Source organism: Buteo buteo, chromosome 25, assembly GCF_964188355.1.
Source record: "Buteo buteo chromosome 25, bButBut1.hap1.1, whole genome shotgun sequence".
NCBI lineage: Eukaryota > Metazoa > Chordata > Aves > Accipitriformes > Accipitridae > Buteo > Buteo buteo.
Genome location: NC_134195.1, coordinates 11,557,333 through 11,577,487, shown reverse-complemented (window position 1 = coordinate 11,577,487; position 20,155 = coordinate 11,557,333). Strand labels below are relative to the sequence as shown.

General features: G+C 39.8%; 1 protein-coding gene across 8 annotated transcripts in view; it reads left to right on the top strand.

The window, feature by feature from the left end:
• The first annotated feature begins 830 nt into the window (after positions 1-830).
• HERC2 (HECT and RLD domain containing E3 ubiquitin protein ligase 2) overlaps positions 831-20,155 on the top strand; it is a 115,626-nt gene continuing 96,301 nt past the window's right edge. For 5 of the 8 annotated variants that reach the window (XR_012654375.1, XR_012654376.1, XM_075057273.1 and 2 more), the window contains exons 1-3: positions 831-919; positions 1,770-1,886; positions 12,792-12,906. Coding sequence is in view for 4 of the 8 variants with exons in the window: in XM_075057273.1 (XP_074913374.1) it covers positions 1,815-1,886; positions 12,792-12,906 (187 nt within the window). In the remaining 4 variants the exon portion in view is untranslated. Of the gene's footprint in view, positions 920-1,768; positions 1,887-12,791; positions 12,907-14,677; positions 14,907-20,155 lie in introns of those variants that run through there. The other 3 variants (XM_075057276.1, XM_075057275.1, XM_075057274.1) reach the window with 1 other exon arrangement.

Here is a 20,155-nt window from a genome sequence, read left to right as displayed (position 1 = left end):
CCAAAGCCCACCATGGTCCCGTTGGCCAAGCCCTGCTCCTACCTTCCTAATCCCTTAGCTGCCGGGGAACTGGAGCCTGAGTATTGTGAGAAACGTTACTCTGGGTTAATTTGAACTTCAAACTATTGCTCTATTTCATCATCTCCAACAAACCTGTGCTGAAGCATGACTATTTGCCTCAGTGGGGTGCCTCACTTGGGTGCTGGGCTGGCTGCACCGGCCTCCAGATCCCCGCCACTGCCCGCCATTACCGAGCTCCCGCTTTCTTCCCCAGTTTCTTTTCCCGTTTCCAGCCTCGGCCCTTTCAGGCTGTTTCTGCCATTTTGTTTGGCTCTGAACTACTCGTTATCGACCGTTCTGCTCTGAAATATTTAAAAGCTTCTTTTTTTTAGCCGTGAACGTAGCAGTGTAGTTTGCAGACGGTCCCTAAAGTGACTTTAAAAAAAAAAAAACAACCTACAAACACCCCAAACCTCTTTTTTTTAACCTCTGCATGCTACCTAAAAGGAGACCGTGTTTTTCGGCACGATCGGCAGCATTTCAGACGCATCCGTGAGGCGGACCGACGCCTCTGCCCGCCCCCCGGCCCGGACCCCCCCCCGCGCCGCTCCTCGCTCCGCTGCGGCCCGCTCCGGGACAGGATGTCCCGCCTCCCCCTCCTCTCCTGATTGGCCGAGAGCTCTGCTGGCGTGCTGGGGGCTGAGCCGCGAATTGGCCGGGTGTCCCCTGTCTCCAGTACCGAGAGAGGGAGGGACCGGCCAGCGGCTCTGCCGGCGGAGGGGGGAGGGGGGGGGGGGCGGGCGGGCGAGGGAGGGAGGGAGGGGCGAGGATTACCCGGGGCCGAGCGGGCGGCGGTAGGGCGAGGCAAGGGGTGAGGAGCCGCTGTCGCCGTCGTCGTCGCCGCTGCCGCGGCCGGCCGGTGAGTGCGAGGGAGACCTGGCGCGCGCCCCGACGCCTCCATTTGGCTCGGCAGGGAGGGGGGGGAGACAGATGGCGGGAGCGTGTCCCCCCGCCCGGTGGAGCTGGCCGCAGCGGCGGGGGGGGGGAGTGGTGGTGGTGGTGGTCGCGAGCGCGCGCGGCCTCCGTCTGGCGGCGCGAGGGAAGGGGCCTCCCCTCCTCAGCCCGGGAGCCCCGCGGGAGGGGCGGGGCGGCGCGGCGCGGAGCGGCGCAGCCCCCGCGCCGTGTGCAGCGACCCCTGCCCGGGCGGGGCCCTCGCCCGCCCCTCCCACCCGGGCCCCCTCAGCCGTCCGCGGTGCCGGCGGCCCTCTCCCCCGGGCTGGCCGAGGTGGGTTGAAGCCGCGGCTGGTGGCCGTGAGGGCTGGGGGACGCTACTGGGAGAGGGGGGTCGTGCGGCCAGGAGGAGCCCCCCGGGCCTCGGCTGCGCCGGGGGCGGCGGGGAGGAGGGGGCGCGGGTGACCCTGATAATCGCTTGATGTTGGCCTGCGGCTTGCGTAATCTGCGATCAATTATTTATTTCATGCACCACGTATGGGTCTGAGGGGCAGCGTGAGGCCTCTGATGTAGCTCGGTGCCGCAGAAGGGAGGCTTCCTTCCCCGAATGTTACAGGGAAGGGAAGTGGGGTTTTTCTGGGGTTCAGAGAGTGTTCTTAATGCGTGTTGCTGGGCAATTTCTGGGGATGTGAACGAGGGAGGTCCTTATTCACGATAAATTTTTAAAGATCGAGCGGAAGCCATCCTAGTCTGAACAGAAATAACCTTGTGTGGTTTATTTCACGTGCTAGATTGTTATTTTTCTCATTCTGTGGCAGGTTGGGCTGCTCAGCCAGCCTGGAGAGAAGGCTGGAGAAGGAAACATGTCTTCTGAATCTTTTTGTCTGGCTGCTCAAGCTAGGTTTGACTCCAAATGGTTGAAGACAGACTTACAGGTAAGGAGTCATATAGTTGTATTGCATTGTGACCTTTCAGGTGCAGAGCAAGGATGCTTTTAGTCTAAACAGCTGACAAACAGAAGACTGCAGCGTTGCTCTTGAGATAGATGTATAAGTTTTTTTGAGTATGCTGACTTAAAACTGATCTTGAAGAAACAGTAACTTATTTTGAGCTGCAAATAGATCTTTATTGTCAGTCCAGTCTCCTCAGCTTAGAAACAAGCTGGACTACATATCTATGCTATCTTTGCAGAGTGTCAAAGCACACAGCTGAGTATTCAGCATTACTGCTAGAACTATAAATTCTTCATTTAGACTTGCTAAACTTCTTGCCTGCATATAAGCTAGCAGTTTTGTTGCACAAGAGAACTGAAGTGAAAGGCAATGGAAGTCTAATTTATATTTTAAAGAATTCAGATTAGCTTTTGTTGTAGTTGTTTGTATAAGAGGTATAGGCTTCCTTTAAATTTTGTCCTTTTTGAAGGGAGTTAATTTTTTGTCAAAGATACGTGGTTGAAATGGAACTAGTCTTTGTTGAAATGTTTGGTGAAAGTTTTCTTTTGTCTTAGAAGATGATCTGCTTTATTAAAGTTGTGTGATACAGGGGTGAGGATACTATCATGTTTTCCCAATTCAGGTTTGAAAATTAAGTGGAAAATGTAGAGAAATAGAGTGGTTTTGGTCCATTATGTTTGTTTCAGGTGAAATGGGTAACTAAAGTCTGTGTCTTGTCTGTTGTCTTCCATACCACAGATGTTGCATATAGATACCTTACTTTGAATAACCTTTCCAAGTTCCTGCTCAAAACTCATTCTTGTTGGGATGGGCCAGCCAGTGTTATTCCTTTGTTACAGATTAATAATAATAACAACAAAAAATTTAAAAAATTGCATCCAGAGTGACTTTACCCAAAATTACATGCTGATAGTCTGAATGGTTGAGTTCAGCTGGTCTTGCAGTTAGGCAAGGGTTTTTCGCTGTGCAGTTGTGATTCAAAGGCAGCCTTTCTCCAATATTTTACATCAAACAAGCTAAATGAGAATCAGAAGTGACAGATATAGCCTTAGAGGTTACATTATTTCCTAGGTCTTGTATGTAAATGCTATAAAATGACAAGGCTTCCTCTTGATTTGGCTAGATTAGTTCAATTTTCATCTTTTATTCTTAACTAAGTAGAAGTTTTGGTCCAAAGTTAGATGCTTTGGCTAATGAGGTAAATAAACATAGTAGAAAGCAATTTGAAGATAAGCATATTAAGAAATACAGTAATATTTTTGTGTTCCCTGGAGGCTGTCTTCTAGATTACAAATATGTTGCTTCAACGACTGTAGAATAGAGGAAAATTTTAGCTGAAAAAGTGGCAGTCTTTGCTTGTAACAGCTGCTGACTATGCATTGCCTGTTTTCCTTCTGTATTATATGGGGTGAAAAATGTGACTGTTCATGTGATTTGTCAGATTTTTCCTCTCATTTGTAGTGCCTTTTTTTCTACGTGCCTTTTTTTCTACATCCCTTTTTTTCTGTTTATGTAAACTTTTGACAAGAGGGTTTCATTTGCCATCCAAACTTTAAGGATTATTTTCAACTGAGTGTTTATAAATGCAATGAAATATTTGTCTTATGAGACTGTTGTGTAGTTAATGTGTTGTAATAATTCCTTTTAATAATAAAAATCTTAGTAACAAATTTCTATGAATAAGCTCTCTTATAAATAAGAGTTCTTTATGAGTAATAACAAGTTAGACTCTAATTACTAGGGTACTCCCTTTGTTTTCTTCCAATCATGATGCTGTCAAAATAATGAGATTAATGAAATAAGAGAACAGTAATCATTTGTGATCTGCTGGACAAAACATCACTTCTCTGGAAGCTGAATGCTAACCAGGCCTCCTGGGTATAATAATTTTCTTATTAGGTTAACTGTTTTTGGTATTACACAGGTCCTCATCACAGAACTCTATCTGGATGTATGTGTTCAGTATTCTGAAAAATGTGCATGTGAATCTTGAATTCCTCCTTTTTAATGTATTAAATGGCAGATGTTTTCTGTCAAGTAGAGGGGTTTTGGGCTCTGGGGAATTTTTCTATTGCGTGATCAACTATTTTAGCTACTGCTTGACTAGCATGACCTAGCTGCGTGTGAAATTTCTTTACAGGTATAAATCCTGTCTCTTAATTCTTTTAAGTTCTGTGTGTACTGAATATGCTGATTTCCTACTGTGCATGTTTTTACCAGCTAACTATAGAAGGATCTTATTGGTGTTCAAGAGACTGTCAACAGGAATTGAAAAGATGAGCACAGTACCTAGGAGAGGTTTGAAGAAAGACGCACTAATTTATGTGAATTAATCAAGCTGACTACAAATTATTGTTTGGAATTAGACCCTGAAACTCTTCACTTTGCAGCTAGATTTTCAACTTCTCACTGTACAGCAGTCCAAGAGTGGGTGGGTGAAACTCCTTGGAGAAACAGAATTATACTGGGGAATTCTTACCTTAGGAGACATACAGAGATTGATTAGTCTTTAAACTAACTTTTTTTGGTTTTAAATTAAGTTCTTTGCTGCTGCAAAATTTGGGGAGTATAGCTAGAATTGGAAGTGAAACGTTTCAGTTGGTGGGCTAGTAGTCTCCAAAGGCTGACATGGTTTTTGCCTGGTTGGTTGGGTTTTTTGGTGGTTTTTTTTGTGTGTCACTGTTGCCAGAGAGTTTGCTCTTTAGACTTGATGGCTGTGGCAGTTATTGTGGATTAAGCCAGTGAAATATCTCTGAAAATCATCAGATTCTTTTTTGCTTTAGCTCAAGACGATGTTGTATTAATAATGTAATACATGGTATTATAATACTGTGAGCATTAATTACTCTATAATATAGTGGTATTAGTATAATAAGAAAAGAATGACATGTGGATTTTAGCATGGATTGTGTTTAATCACCTGCGCGCGTCGCTGTTCCAGCTGGCATTCAGGCCAAATTTGAATGTTCTTATTCAGTTTCGGGATGTTACTGTTCAGAGACAAAGCCAGCGTGATGTAGCATGTTATTACTGTTCTTAAGAGAATATCAAAGACACAAGCCCTTTTGTAATAGCAGTGAGCTTCTAGCCTGCAGCTTTAACTGGTGTGAGATGTTAGTGGAGCTATATCTTGACAATATATCTTTTGCTTATATTAATTTATCTGAAACTAATCAGTATTATTGTAGGAAGCCAAAATGCTCTACAAAGACCCAAGTGCACCCAGTAACTAGTCCATGTCTTTTTACTAACTTTGTAATTATTGACCTATTATTGTATGATTTACAGCTGCTAGTATAATTTTGAACGGATTAGAAACATTTGTTTTATTAAAAACCTAAATTTCCAGGTGGAGCAAAATTAAGATACTTTATGTTGTCTGAAAAAACCACAAACTGTTATAGCAGCTGAAAAAATAGGATAGTTCAGTTCAGTATGAGGTAACAGCAGTAGTACAATATGTAATATGTTCTCATATTACATGTATCAATAATATGTGTATAACATCACCATTAATAAAATAACTGTATGCAGTTATAAAACAGGTGGATTTTAGTACAGGCCACTTTTTCATGGGTCATGTTTAACATGGTTGCTAAAAAGGTTAGTGTATCACTTAAGTTTCCAATTTATTTTTTTAGATTTGAATTAATACACTTAAAACCGCCTACCTATTTATGTCTATTACTAGTAGAAACCATCACATTTATAGCAAAACCTGCGTGTAATGGGAGATTGTGTTTTAACAGCCTTTTCTAAGGGAGACTTTTTTTTTTAAAAAGGAAAGTCTAAAAAATATACAAACGGAAGATTAAAGTTTTTTGCTTAAACCTAGATACCCAGTTTGCTGAGTCAAACTGTGCTTAAAATAATTCTGATTAAATAGATGTACTGTACTACTAATTTAGAACCTTATGCAGAGAACTTTAATTAGTGATGACTGAATAACAAAAAACTAGAATTGCTGTCAGCTAATGGGTTGCATGTGTGTGTTCAAATGGTGTTTAATTAGCCTGCTTATTCTGGATCCTACAGAGGTACTATTGTGCTTAATAGCACGGATTAGAGGTGACAAGCTTTCATTTTCCTGTAGTGTGGAAAAAAACTGTAGGCAACAGTCAAGGTGCAAGAGCTGTCTACAAGAGCAGTATGATGCATTTTCATCAGTTTTCATTGAGTTCGTGGTTGGCAGGCTGTTTCTGTCATTTTCTTTTGCCAGCGATGAGAGTGAGCTTTTTAAAACAAAACAGCCTCCTGTGAGAGTTGCATTGGTCTGAAATCTTTTTACCTTGCTTTCAAAGTTACATTTGGCATTTTGATTTTCATGAAAATCCCACTCTTCTAGTGTCTAGATCAGTACCTTTGGTTAAAAGAAGACAATGTAAATAAATGATGTCTTGACTATTAAAAGCAAAAAGTTAGTGAAAGTTGCTTTCTCTATTTTGTTGATTTCCTGTTAATTTTCTTCTTCGTTTTGGTTCTCTGATGAAAAAATGAAGGGCTTATGTGGATGTTCTTACAGCAAACTGCAAATGAGAACTCCTACATTTTTAAAGTGAAGTTTGCAATAGGGATTTTTTTTTTAATTATTTAAAAAATGAAGTAATGCTGTCTCTCCAAAATAAGTGATTTCCAGAAGGAGGGGTGAGGACCATATGTGGAGTGATAGGTTAGAGAAATTAAATTTAATGTTTATGCAAATATTTGGGCTCAAACAGAACTACTGTTCTGCAAATGAAGAAAGTTAGAGAATTTCTCTTCTAAGTTTGAGGGAATTGCATAGTTTTTCTTTGCATATGACCATTAACTGTTAATAAACTTTTGCAATAAATGGAAGACCAGTAGACTGTTATTATGGGGACATTTTTAGTTTAACCCCAAATTTGTTAAATTAATGTAGGGCTGCTGAACTTTTCTGTCTTTGCTATCAGAGCTTTAGAGCAGTATGTTTAGATCTAATCATGTTTCACTGTGCTTTGCATAGGTGTGATAAGCAACTGTGGTTCAGGGCATGCTTCAGCAGGGAAGGAAGGAAGCTAGGACAAAGTACTGAAGAAGACAACAATGAAAGAGGAAACAAATTGAATGGATTCAAAAAAGTGAAAACAACAGAGAGACTTGGGAAAGGACTTACTGTTCTGTGATTTTCTTCACCATTACTGGTCTGAAAATGTTTGGTGTTTTTTTTTTTTAATCTATTTCTAAAGAAAAATGTTTTTTAATGTGGTCTTTAAAATACAGCCAATGGCTAATGTGGAAGTAACTGAATGGAAGAACACCCCCCCCCCCGGCAATTCTGAGGTGGAGATTATTTAAGTAGCTTATATTTTAAATCCATATTGACACATATTGACATTTTGTATTTTGAAGTCACTTTCATGAATTTCCAGTGCAGTTATGTAATCAGGAATCCTACCTGAATCAATCCTTGTCCTTTTGTGTCATTTTCTTTTCCTGGCTTGATTTTTCTTGAGCTCAAGTTAACTTTTATGGAGGCTTCTATGCTTTCTGCAGGAAAGTTTATGAAACCACATCAAGAGCATGATCTACTGTACCACATGGAGTAAGCTTTGTCTTAAACCGTTGACTTTAGAACAAAATCACAGCTGCTCATTATTCTTAAAAGCAAAATTGTAGTGGTGCTTTGAGAATTCTCAGAAGCTTATCCAGTTATGGTTGCAAAATTTAATTTTCTTGAATGTAAGGAAATGTTAATGCCAATGCCTTATTCTCTAGAGTTGATGGGGATGGATGGGAATTTGTACTGCCAGCCCTGTTGGAGGATGGCAGCGGCATATGCTGCCAACCAAACTAGGTATCCCTTTGACTTAATTAAATGTTGTACCAGACAGAATAAACTGCAGTTTAACTGCAGAGATAAGATTAGCAAAAGATTAGGAGGAGGACTGCCCAGTTTACAGTACAGTAGAAGTTCACTTGAAGTCTGCTTAGGCCCTTGCTTTTTTGGCTTGGGATAAGTGAGCAGGGCTGAGACTTAAGTCTGTGTGGGAAGTATGAATTTGGTAGGATACATGCCTTACAAGTGCAGAGATCAAGATGTGGTCTGGGGATGAGAATGTGTGACAAATGGTGGAAGCGGCTTGGGATTTGTGAAGGTGAGGTGACTGGGAGATGAGGATATGTGGCTCTGGTCTTACCTGAGAGAAGGTTGGGAGTTGTCATGGGAAGAACAAGGGAGATTTAGGGCATGGGGAATGGCACTTGATTTGGTGGCATGAGTAGGAGGACTAAGAACATGGGCCAAGGTTGTAAGTCAGTGTGTAGTGGTGGTGGAGCATGGAGCTGCTGTTGTCTCAGTCTTGGGAAGGCCGCATGTAGGTGGTGGGGCAAGCAGGGACTTGGAGTCCTTGTGGGATTTTTACAGAGTGTACATCTCTGGCACTGTTGCCAGTTGCAAAAGTTCAGTGAAAACTTAATTATTCTTAATTTGTTAACTTACTGAGTTTGTCAAGTTCATCCCTTTAAACTGACAAATTAAGGTACTAAATTATTAGAGGGAAAGATGCCCACATAAATCAAGCAATCTAGTGAGAGAGTGTTAGACTTAACAAAACACAGGTAGGTACTCTTGTACTTGCAACCCCAGTAAGTCTGAAACAGTGAAGACACCAAATGTGTTTTTCTTCTCTTGCACTGCGCCATCGATTGCCTTGTCAACTTTCTTTAAAGAATTGAGTGGAAGAAGAGCCATATTTTTGAAGAATAGTCATATTTTTTGGAAAGTAGAAACCGAAGAGAGATGTTTTCCAAATTTGTTCTTAAAGTTCTAGTTCTGCTGTCTCGGCACTTGGATGTGTTGATAGGCTCCTTGCAAATGACTGAACGCAAGAAGTATCGGTGGGAGCAAAAGAAGAAAGTAATATGTGCTTATGCTGGCTAAGATAGTCTTAAAACACTGTAAAAAGAAAGAAAAGCAGGATTGTGTAGTCAAAGCAGATATTTGACTTTTCTACCATACAGTTGACTTACTGATATCTTGAGCTGCTAGTTTCACAGAATCACAAATGATTGAGGTAGGAAGGGACCTCTGGAGGTCATCTGGTCCAACTCCCTTAACTCAAGCAGGGCCACCCCGGGCCAGTTGCCCACAACAAGTCAAGACAGCTTTCAAATATCTCCATGGATAGACACTCCACAGCTTCCCTGGGCAACCTCTGCCAGTGCTCAGTCACCCTCACAGTAAAAAAAGTGTTTCCTGATGTTCAGAGGGAGCCTTCTGCGTTTCAGTTTGTGCCCACTGCCTCTGGTCCTGCAACTGGGCACCACTTGAGTGAAGCTGGGCTCCATCTTCTTTGCACCTTCCCTTCAGACATTTATATACTTTGATGAATTCCCCCTGAGCCTTTTCTTCTTGAGGCTAAACAGTCCCAGCTCTCTCGGACTTTCCTCATAGGAGAGATGTTCCAGTTCCTTAATAACCTTTGTGGCCCTTTGCTGGACTCTCTCCAGTATGCCCATGTCTCTCTTGTACTGAGGAGCCCAGAACTAGACATAGTACTCCAGGTGTGGTCTCACCAGTGCTGAGTAGAGGTGAAGGATCACCTCCCTTGTCCTGCTGGCAACCCTCCTCCTAATGCAGTGCAGGACATCCATTAACCTTCTTTGTGGCAAGGGTACGTTGGTGGCTCATGTTCCACTTCATGCACGCTAGGACCATCAGGTTCTTTTCTGCAAAGCTGGTTTCCAGATGGACAGCCCTCAGCATGTACTGGTGCCTGGGGTTGTTCCTCCCCAGGTGCAGGACTTTGCCTTTCTCCTAGTTGAACTTCATGAGGTTCTTGTGAGCCCACTTCTCCAGCCTGTTGAGGTCCCTCTGGATGGCAGCATGACCCTCTGGTGTATCAACTGCTTCTCCCTGTTTCTGTTGGTTAAGTGAAATATTTCTCTTAAGGGAGTTATGAAGCTTTTATTACGGTTACATAATTTTGGGATCATGAAAATAAAATTGCTTGAACAATTTATCACTTAAAAACTCAGACTTTTCTTTCACTTTTGGCTATCATAGTGGCAATTTACTGTTTAATATGTCTGCTGAATGTTGAGTAGTTTAATAGTGAACTTGTTACAGTTGGAATTGAGTTCCTCTCAATTATGACAGCTTGGTTGTAAATACTGTTTCTTAATTGTCCTTTCAGTTGGTTGCTTTGATTATTGCTGCAAAAAAAGTCCAGTGTTCCTTTACTTTCAAACATGTCTCCTTTTCCCCCCTCCCCCAACACATATACCACTGGGCAAAATGTTAACAACAACCTGAATAAAAGCAAAATTGTTTATCTGAGGGCTTCTTATGGTGTAAGCTTCCACATCATGTATTTGGAGAAGGAGGAGGAGCTCTCTCTGACCTATAATCTTGGTGGTTGCTCTATCTTTATGCAACATACCCAGAAAATTACTTTGATAAGAATTTGAACACCAGACCCAAGGCAGAAGAAATTTTGTTTGCTTTTTCAATTTTTAGTTGCATGAAAGACTTGGGTGAACTTTGTGCCATGTGAAAGGATTAGAGGTTAAAACAGAAAACAATTCTTGATTCTACTTACAGCAATGCTTCCAAAAGTAGTAAGTTTTCTGAGATAGAAGTGCTGCGTTATGAAGAACCTTGAATTCAATGCCTGTAGGCCTTTAGTTTGTAAGCTTAAGGGCTGTAAGAATCATTTTCCATACCAAGGTGATCTGAGAATGTAAAATAAAATGTATGAAAAGACAGTTTATCAGACAAAAATCTTAACTTTGTGAAAACCATTATTTATTATGCAACCCATCTGGAGGGTTGCCTTACTCACTATTTTTCAAGCTTGTATTTTAGCATAGGTTAGCATTCAACAGGTGAATGTTTAAAAAAAAAAAATCATCTATCATATATGAGCCAAAAATAGTGGAACAGTTGTGTTTAGCTATATTTGCAAGAAAACAATTGTGAAAAATAAATTCCTTAAGTGCCCCACTAAAGCATATGACCACATCTGATGAAGAAGAAAGGGAACACCATTTATTTTTGAAATATTTATAGACTGAGAACAATGCAAGAAATTCAGTCAATGGTGAATAGTCGATCTTTTTTTGGCGCATTGTTGAAATGCAACTTTATTTCAGACTGTTCCAGTTTTTAAAAGATTAAGCCAAATATAAAGCATTTAGCAAAACACAGAATCTTTGCAAAAGCTCTACATGCTGTCTGCCTCTGAAGAACAGGGACTGTACCTTTCAGTAAAGCATGGTCACAGTGTCATTCTGATGCTGCACAACTGATAAATCGCAGATAAGCTGAATAATGTCTAGCTCAAGCTGTGTGATTCTTTTCCCTGTTATCCCCCTGAGATCAGGAAATAGCAAGTAACAAATATGAACAATGTGTCAGCTCATATTTTATGCTGAAAGGAAAATTGCTGTAATCATTAACATGTGTTGGAGTAAAGTTCTGAAGTATGCAGTATGAAGTCAAGAAACTACTATGGTAATATAGTGTGTTACAGTGGTGTCAAAACATGCAACTTGTCTTTAATTCTTCACGTTAACTGAGATTAGCAGATGACTTCCCTGCTGGTGGTTGTGACTCTTAAAACCTGTAATCTTTAATCATTAAAACATCTGTAGGAAATAGATCAAAATAAAGTATAAGCGGACTTCTGTGTATAATGGTAAATATTTTACAGCAGTTGTGTAAGTAACATCTTTGTATGACTCCTCAGTTAAAACAGTTTGGATCTGAATACTAGTTACATAACACAAAGATGCTTCTGAATAAGCCTTCAGTGTTTTTTTTTTTTTTTTTAAAAAAAATGTCTCCACTGCACCACTTTGGTATGCTAAAGGTATTCTGTTTTTCAATTTCATGTACTCCCCTCCTCCCTTATGCTATACGGTTGCAAATTATAGCCTGGTTGTTACGGAACTTGCTTGGGATGTTGACACCTATTTTGCAGTGTATTATAAAGGAGAGAACAGCATCAGCAGAAGGCAAGTTATCCTGGTCATTGGGATTCTTCAAGGGAGAACCAAATTTATAAATCATTAGGAGACTCGTGTTACAGCCAGCGCTTTCATGAGCGCTTCCAGCTAGCATAGTCCTGCCATTTGTTTTATTGCAGTATTTGTCCTGTTGTGCACATAGTGTATTGGGAACTGACCTGGGCTGAGGTGGCCTCTCGCTCTTCCCCCAGGCGCAGCTGGTTTTAGTCTTGCTCAATTCCACAATCTGGTTCAGCAGATGATCATGCACGTGCATTAGCCTGCATGCAGGAGGAGGCATTGTAGCAGCTGGAAGGAAGAGGGAAGGCTGTGAGAGATGTTTTGCACAGCAGGACCAGTTTGAACTGGTTAAATACGTTTATGAATCTGTGCCTTGATGTCATGTGTTCTGGTTGAGTGCCCAGCTCTTCAGTTGCTGGTTTGGAGAGGGGACTGTATTGACTTTCTTCACGCTTCCCTGTTTTGTGACTTTATACAGCTTGATTTTGTTTGGATAGCTTTTCCTGAAGGGAAAAAGGACACCCCATCTCATGCCCCCCCTGATTATTGCATGACATCATCTTGAATGTGTGGATAGTTCTAAGGTGACCAAGTCTATGCTTTTGATGAGAATTTTTCACTGAAAGAAAATTCATCTTGCTGTATTTGAGCCTATCTAAAAGTTAACTGTTTTGTGCTTTTAGTCTGAAAATAGCATAGCTAGAGAATCTGAGATCCTGAAGATCATTTAAATCTCTATCATATGCCCAGAGAATGAACATACTAGTCTGAGGTGATATATGTGTTTTCTTTCTTCTGGGACAAAATATAAAATCTGATATATTTTAAATGTTAGCTGGGGTTGGCTTGAGAGAAAATTGTTGTGTTTAACTATATGTAATGTATTATTTTTAACAGCTCGCTTTCACACGAGATGGACTATGTGGCTTGTGGAATGAGATGGTAAAAGATGGGGAGATAGTATATCCAGGAACAGAGTTAACACAAAGTGGTGAACTACCTCCAAGAAAAGGTATGGATTTTTACTTTTTTTTTTTCTTTGTTAATTTTTTCTTTCACTGCGATGATGAAAATGGAATTCAAATTTCATACTGTCACAGAACTTTTTGTTTATTGTTATCTGTCTGTACAATTTGCAGGTGTTCGTGTTTTGAATTAAATACAATTGAAACTGATTTCTTAAAAGCTTACAGAAAGGTAACGTCTAAGCCTTCAAATGAAGGCTTAAATCTGTTTCAGCCTTTTGAAATTAAAATTCATAACTAGGCATGTTATTATGAGAGAGGCTTGGCAGTGTCCTTTTGTTTGGTATGCGTGGTTTACAGCTGAACCCTTTGTTTAAAGGAAGTGGACGGAGGAATGGGGTAAAGTAGATACTGCTATTTCTAATTTTGTTTACAATCTTCATAAAGTAACTAAAAGGTCAGCTAAAAAAATGAAGGTCAGCTAAAAAACTGTCCAGAATCTGACTGAGAATGTAGTGCCTTATTTTTTTTTTTTGGTCTTTCAGTGTACTTGAGAGCAGTACAAACACTGCAAATACTGCAAATGGCAGAGTAATGCATCTATTTAGAGAGATTACTTTGGCAGAAGTGGATTTTGTTTCATGATGGGCTATGCAAAAATGGAGTGATTCTGCTCTTGCCTTTTTTCCTTCTTCTGATTATGGTGCTCTTTTGACTCCTTATTGAACACAAAATTAAACTGGTCAAAAAAGGAAAAGGTTTTTATTTCCTAACCTGCCTGAAATGGGCTCACCAAATGGTCAGATAAGTTTTGTCAGTAATTTACATGACCCCCAAATAAACAAGGCTCTGTCTATGAGAAGGATGGAAATACTGCTTTTGGTAGCATCGAACTATTACTTCAGCTTCTGTTACTTCCTGAACTGTACTGTTGGGTAGACATGATATTTCAAAACAATAATGCCCAATTCCTTATGGAGAGAATTTTTTTGTACCTAGGATTTGTCGTCATTAAAAAATGAGGGGGAGAGGTAAGTCTTTTTGACTAGAGGAAGTTATTTATACAGGAAAGAAGCTGTAATATATAGTTTATGAGAGTAGAGCGAATTATATGTTATTTTTATTGAGTATAAGCTTTGTATGGGTGGCTGTGGTTGTGGGTGGCTGCAGGCTGTAGTAAGGAGTGGAATTATGCTCCTAACTGTTTCAGTTAGAATACTTTTTTGTCCTGCTGCTGCTGCCGGCCCTTTTGAATATTATTGTTGACAGTGGACAAAAATACAACTGATCTTATCAGAAAGGCTACTACAACAGCTGCTCATGAAATGAATGGAGGTAGTGTAATGTTTTTTTCTTAGGATTAGCTAGTTTCATGTATATTTCTAAAAGGCATCATAAACTTGATGCAATGAAGGGAAGGATTATAACCTAAATGAACTGTGGGAAACACTTTCCCATTCATTGACAGCTCATGATAGAGGTGTCGTGATGGTCATGGTATAATGATTCAACACACTGTGCTCTCCTGTAGCAAAAAAATAACAAACATCTGTAATAATAAAGACAATATGTTAAAGTAAATACCTGCTTTACAAATGGAATTGATGCAGTTTACTCTTATTGTGCCAGATACTTACAAATTTTTTTTTAGAGTTGTATCTCTGCTGGTCTTTGACAGAAAACTATTCTTCCAGTTTCTTTATAGCTAAGTAGCCACAAAGAATTGGGATTTCTGTTAGTTATGGTGCTGTAGTGCTTTCAGTGATTCTGAGAAAGCTTATAGAAAGATGTTATAGTATAATTGGTTTTTGTTTTCAGGGGAATCATTGAAATATCAACTAGGAAAATACAAGCTGTCAGTTCTGATCCAAAATGTAGAGAGCAGTATAAAGTAAAAAAACAGAAGTGCCAAGCAAGTCAATCATCTGTGACTTCACATGTTCATCCACGCTTTGGACATCTAATCTGAATAATGATGTGAAGTTTTTTATTTTTAAAACGCTGGATGTATGTATGTATGTACACATGACTTTGAAGGATCAAAAAGGTATGAAGTGTTAAAGGCTGTAGGATACTGTTATTTAAAAATACAGAAATTCTGCTGGTTTACTGTAGAAATAAGGCAATTATTTTACCTTAAAATGGCAGTGGTCCAAGCTGTGATGATGCTTTTGAAAGCTTTCATATCCATGTTTTTTTTGTTTTGTTAAAGCAAGACTGCCACTTGTTGTTTCCAGTACTCTGTTGTGGTGGGTTGACCTTAGCCAGCTGCCCGCCCTGCTTCTTGCTTGCTGCCCCTCCTCAATAGCACAGAGGCAGAAAATAAAACGGAAAAGCTTGTGGGTCGAGTTAAAGCCAGGGATATCGCTTACCAGTTACTGTCATGGGCAAACCAGACTCGACTTGGGGAAAATTAAATTAATTTATTACCAATTAAGACAGAGTTGGATAGTGAGTAACAAAGATAAAATAACACCTTCCCCTCGCCGTTCCTTCTGGAGGGGTTAAGTGTAGGTATCACACAACATAGATCGCATCTGTTTCTTTCCACAACTGGAATGTCTATGTTCTTCTACTTAGGTACTTCTAAAACATGTATTTATTGAAAAGCTACAAGAGTTTAGAAATTTAAATACAGCTTTTTCAGGCTCTTAACTCTTAGAATTAATGTATGAATTCTTTCAGTGAAGTTAGCCTTCATAAATGCCATTGTGCTGGCCTACAGGTTTGGTAAACTACAACCATGTTGTTTACTAGACTTGAGCTTTGAGAAGAAAAAGCTAATTAAGGCTATTTTTGGACAATGTCAATCAGATTGTGTGTTTGATTCCATCAGGCAGTGAAATATGGAACCAGCAAAATTGGTGGTCAGTTTGCACCTCTGAACTTGCAGCTCAAATTGAGTTTCATAAAATGAAAATCTAGCATATTTCAGTTTGTTTAGTTGGTAGTTACTTTTTTTTGCATAAACGATCTACAAATGTAATTCAAGAGGAGAGGGAAAAGTACATACAAGTAATGAGATTTATATAAAACCCAGTGCTTTTATATTAAAAGTAATATATTTTAATCTCAGTGTTCAGATTTTGCTGCTAAATTGACTAATTTGGAGATAAATAAGAGGTTGCTGTAAGTAGTCCTTTTTATTCAGTCTGTTTTAAGAAGTTTTGATTTATGCCCATCCATTGTAACTCCTTTTCTTCACTAGTGCTGTAGCTCTTCTGTAGATGCTTACTGGGCTGCTCAGAAGAGGCACTTCATTCTTTCAGTGGATATCAGCCGTGGCAATAGACTGGAAGAACATGCTATTGATAGCAAAAAGCATTCCTTTTCTCTCTAGGAAGAATATGCAAGTAGTGTAATTTTTTCCCCTGTTAGCAAGAACATTCGGTTAGGAATAACCACTCTGTTTTTTCTTCATGGCACTTTCAGAAAAACATGTTTTACAAATGTGTTCAGCAGAATGTGTTTGCATGTTTCCAAGTATCATCTGAGGACACAGCTGTGACAGCAGTGATGTCCAAATACAGGTGCACTTGCAGCATGGCATGTACTTAAAAGCTAATCAGGCTGCCCTCAGGAAATTTGGATGAGATTAGCATCTTGTATACTGGAAGCTATGTACTGAAAATAATAAAAAGTATTAAATAATGTTACTCTTACTAAATTTTTAAGTTAGAGAACCATTATTGTAAATTTTTAAGACGTATCAGTCAACTATGCAGGTGTCTCTTTTGTGGGTTGTTTTTTTTATTTTTATTTTTAATTCCTCAAACTTATGTATTGGTGAGAATTTCTGTTTCAATTGGCTATTTTAAGTTCCAGGGTAAAAATAAAAAATCGTAAGCTTCATGCCTCTGTCCTACCTTTGGTAAGAGCTTCCTCTTCTGTTCCCCCTTTACTGAAAGTTGGACCTTTGACAGCCTTGTGCTGTTGAATCCACAAACCTCATTCAGTGTTGCACCTGCAAATAGATAATAAAGTCCAAACACCACAAGTGATTCCAGAGAGGCTGGCAGAAACCAAATCTTTATGACAAGAATAACAGTATGTGGGAATTGGTTATGGTGGCTACAGTTCAAACCACATATGTATCAAACTGTAGCAGCGAGCAGGCATACAGGCTGGCTCCTGCTTTGAGCCTCCTTTCTTGTCTAAGAAAGAACTTTTAATTTAAAAGTGAGAAGTGCCTCTTTTCTCTCCCTCTTTTCTGCTTCCCTCAACTCAGCTATATTGGCTGTACCCTCAAGTGTTAGATACCCAGCTGTGGATTATCGTACTCTCTTTGCAGGACAGAGGGAAGTTTGTAGTCACTCTGTTGGACAGTTTGACTTCATAAGTGTAAAATGCTTTATTGCATATTCAACAGATAATTTAAAGAATGCATTTTAAAAAATAGTATACCAGGGAAGAAAAGAAACTTTATTTCTGATTAGAGTTAGGAGATCAGAATTTTCTTTCATCTGGACTTCTACACCTAGAAGGCTGTGTAAACATGGTTTGCAAATGGTTAGACATGCATTGTTCCTTCACAAATAACTAATCAGTTGAGGTTTATATATATGTGCGTATATATATAAAAGAGAAGCTCTTTGACAGAAAACAAATTATTATTTTGTATGGCAGCTGAAATACTTCCTGTATCTGGGACTACCAAATACTGTTTTAGAGTGGTTGTAAAATACAGCCCTTGCCTAAAGCACACTGCTTAACTTTTTGCCTTGTGAATGGCAACATCTGTTGGGAAACTGTTGCAGGCTTTTTCTTTCTACTGAGGAATTCTTAACTATTACCAGTTCATTGGCATTTAAGAGCAGCACCAGAATCATAATGTAACAGGTGCCAGAGGTGACTATGCAGTGTCAGTTATTTTCTTCACTGAATATGAAATATAAGTTCCACCTTTAGTTGCTTCCTTTTTATCCTCCATTTATACTGGATTAGGCTATTGCTGTGCAAGATAGAGCACACACGGTGAGCTACTGCGCTTCGGTTTGGGAGATAACTTCTAATTGAGGATGGTTTCTTCAGTTGCTCAGTTTTGACTGGCAAAGTGTATGTACCTCAGCTTGGAGGCTTAAGGTTGGAAACCAAAACATAGTTAAGAGAAAGTTCTTTCAGGGAAATATTACATGGTTGTTTTCCCCCACCACAATATTCACTCTTAAGTCTGAGAAAAATGAAGTTAAAACAGGTTGTCACACTGCAGCATGGTTTTTTGCATGCATTGTTTTGAAAACTGTCTTATTACTTGTTATTTTGGCCTGTGCTGGCTTCTCAAGATTTCTTCCTCCCTGTCCCTCTTTCTGAAAAATCTTTGGGGCTCCCTTTTAAGAATCCCTTTCATTAAGCATAACTGAGCTTCCACAATTATGATGTCTGTGTTGCTGCTTTCAATCTAGATTGATACCAACTTTGTCCCTTACGGGGCAAGTGTATTTTTGCAAGTATAGTGAAAAGTCTTTGTGGAACAATTTGACGTGGGCTTTTAATGTGATTTTTAGTTCAGCTGCTTCCCACTCCTTTCATTGCTCCCCTTTCCTGTTCATACCAAAAAAAAAAAAAAAAAAAAAGTCCTCCTTGTGGACTCGAGTCAGGGTTGTTTTTACACAGTACAAAGCTTAGGTTCCCACCTGGATTGGGACCTCCTCTACTTGCAGTGAGAAGTTGAACAAAATGACTAAGTTCGTAGCCCTTTGTTGTCATCCTTTGGTAAGGATCTGTTAAAAAGCATAACAAGTTGTCTTACAGCTGCCTGTGAAACGTAGTGTCTTGGCACAACACCCTTCTACCCACTAACTAAAATCCCAGACCCTGGGAGTGTGTCTCTAGATGTGTGGGTGAGTGGAGAAGCAGTGCGATTATGGTGTTACTGTGGGAATATTCTGAATTACTGGGGCTAAACAGGGTCTTTAGCCACTGATTTAACTCTATAATGGAATCTGTGCCTTTAATATCATTTGCTTGTGCCTTGGAATAGAAACAGCTAGATTCAGTCACGTTTTGGACATGTGTTATCATGCTGATGACTGCTTATTGGCTGTTCTTTGGTGTTTGAGAGAAATGGTTATACTCTCTATGACTGTCACTTACAAGTGGGATATCCAAACTGCTTTTTCCGGTTCTCAAGTGACTTTGTCCATAATCTCAGCTGCAGTATGCATGCTGCAGTTATGTCTCCTCTTCTTTTTCTCCTGTTCTCCTCCATTCTTCATCTGCCACTTCTGAGCACCTAGTGTGTGCTATAGGTTAGGAAGCATTGACTTTAACTTAAAACTTGTATAATTAAGGCACCTTAAAAAGGTTTATTTTGGGAGGTGCTATTGTCTACAGTCTAACAAATTTTTAACAAAGAGGCAATCACAGATCCAGTTACAACCGGGTTAGGTATTCATTTTTTTTCAGGCCAGATGAAAAGAACAGTTGAATGTTTTGTACATTGATAGGTGTATTTTGTACGTTCTAAGGTAATGAGAGCCTTTGATCTCCAAGTGGGGTCATGGTGAGTCTGAGGCAGACTGCAGTCAGATGTGCTGTGTCTGGCTACAGCTGTAAACCTCTTGCTTATTATTGTCTTCTGAAATATGCTGGTACAAATGCGTATGTTTTTGGTGTTGGGGGTAGAGATAGGAAAAAAGACAAAACTCTGATGCTTCTCTGGCTTGTTGTGGCTGGGACATTTTGGGGGGGAGTCTCGATAGGCTAGATTGGCAGATAGGAATGGAGGACCAGTCATTTTTAAGAGTGGTGAGAGTGGCTGGAACTAAACTCTTCATGGTTAAGTTGCAAATGCTGGACTTGAGAAATTTTTGGGGGTATTTCTGGAAAAGAAGGTCAGGGTGAGGAAAGCAGTTGCCAACATGGCCCTTAATTGCAAGGCAATCTTGTGCATTGAACTAACTGGAAGTATGGATATGGAAATCCATATCCCCAATATGAATACAGAGACTTCCAGCTGTCTAATTCTACTGTGTTTAGGTAATTGGGACTTTCATGCAGCCTTTGATTACAGAGATAAGTGACTAATGTCTGTGTTCTGTCTATATGAAAGTAATCTCAAAAGGATTGCAAATGCTGTTTTGTTGCTTGGACAGAAAGTGGTGGTGTTACTTTCATTACTTCTGGTAATTACTAAGATGCTAGATACATTACAGATGTTGAAATACTGCTGCATAAAATGAGTGTAAATGTCAATATATAGCTCTCCTTGATTCTGAAATTAAGGCAATTGCTATCTTTTTTTTTCTGTGTTGGAAACGGAATATGAAAACAAGTAAATACTATGGAAGTGCGGGT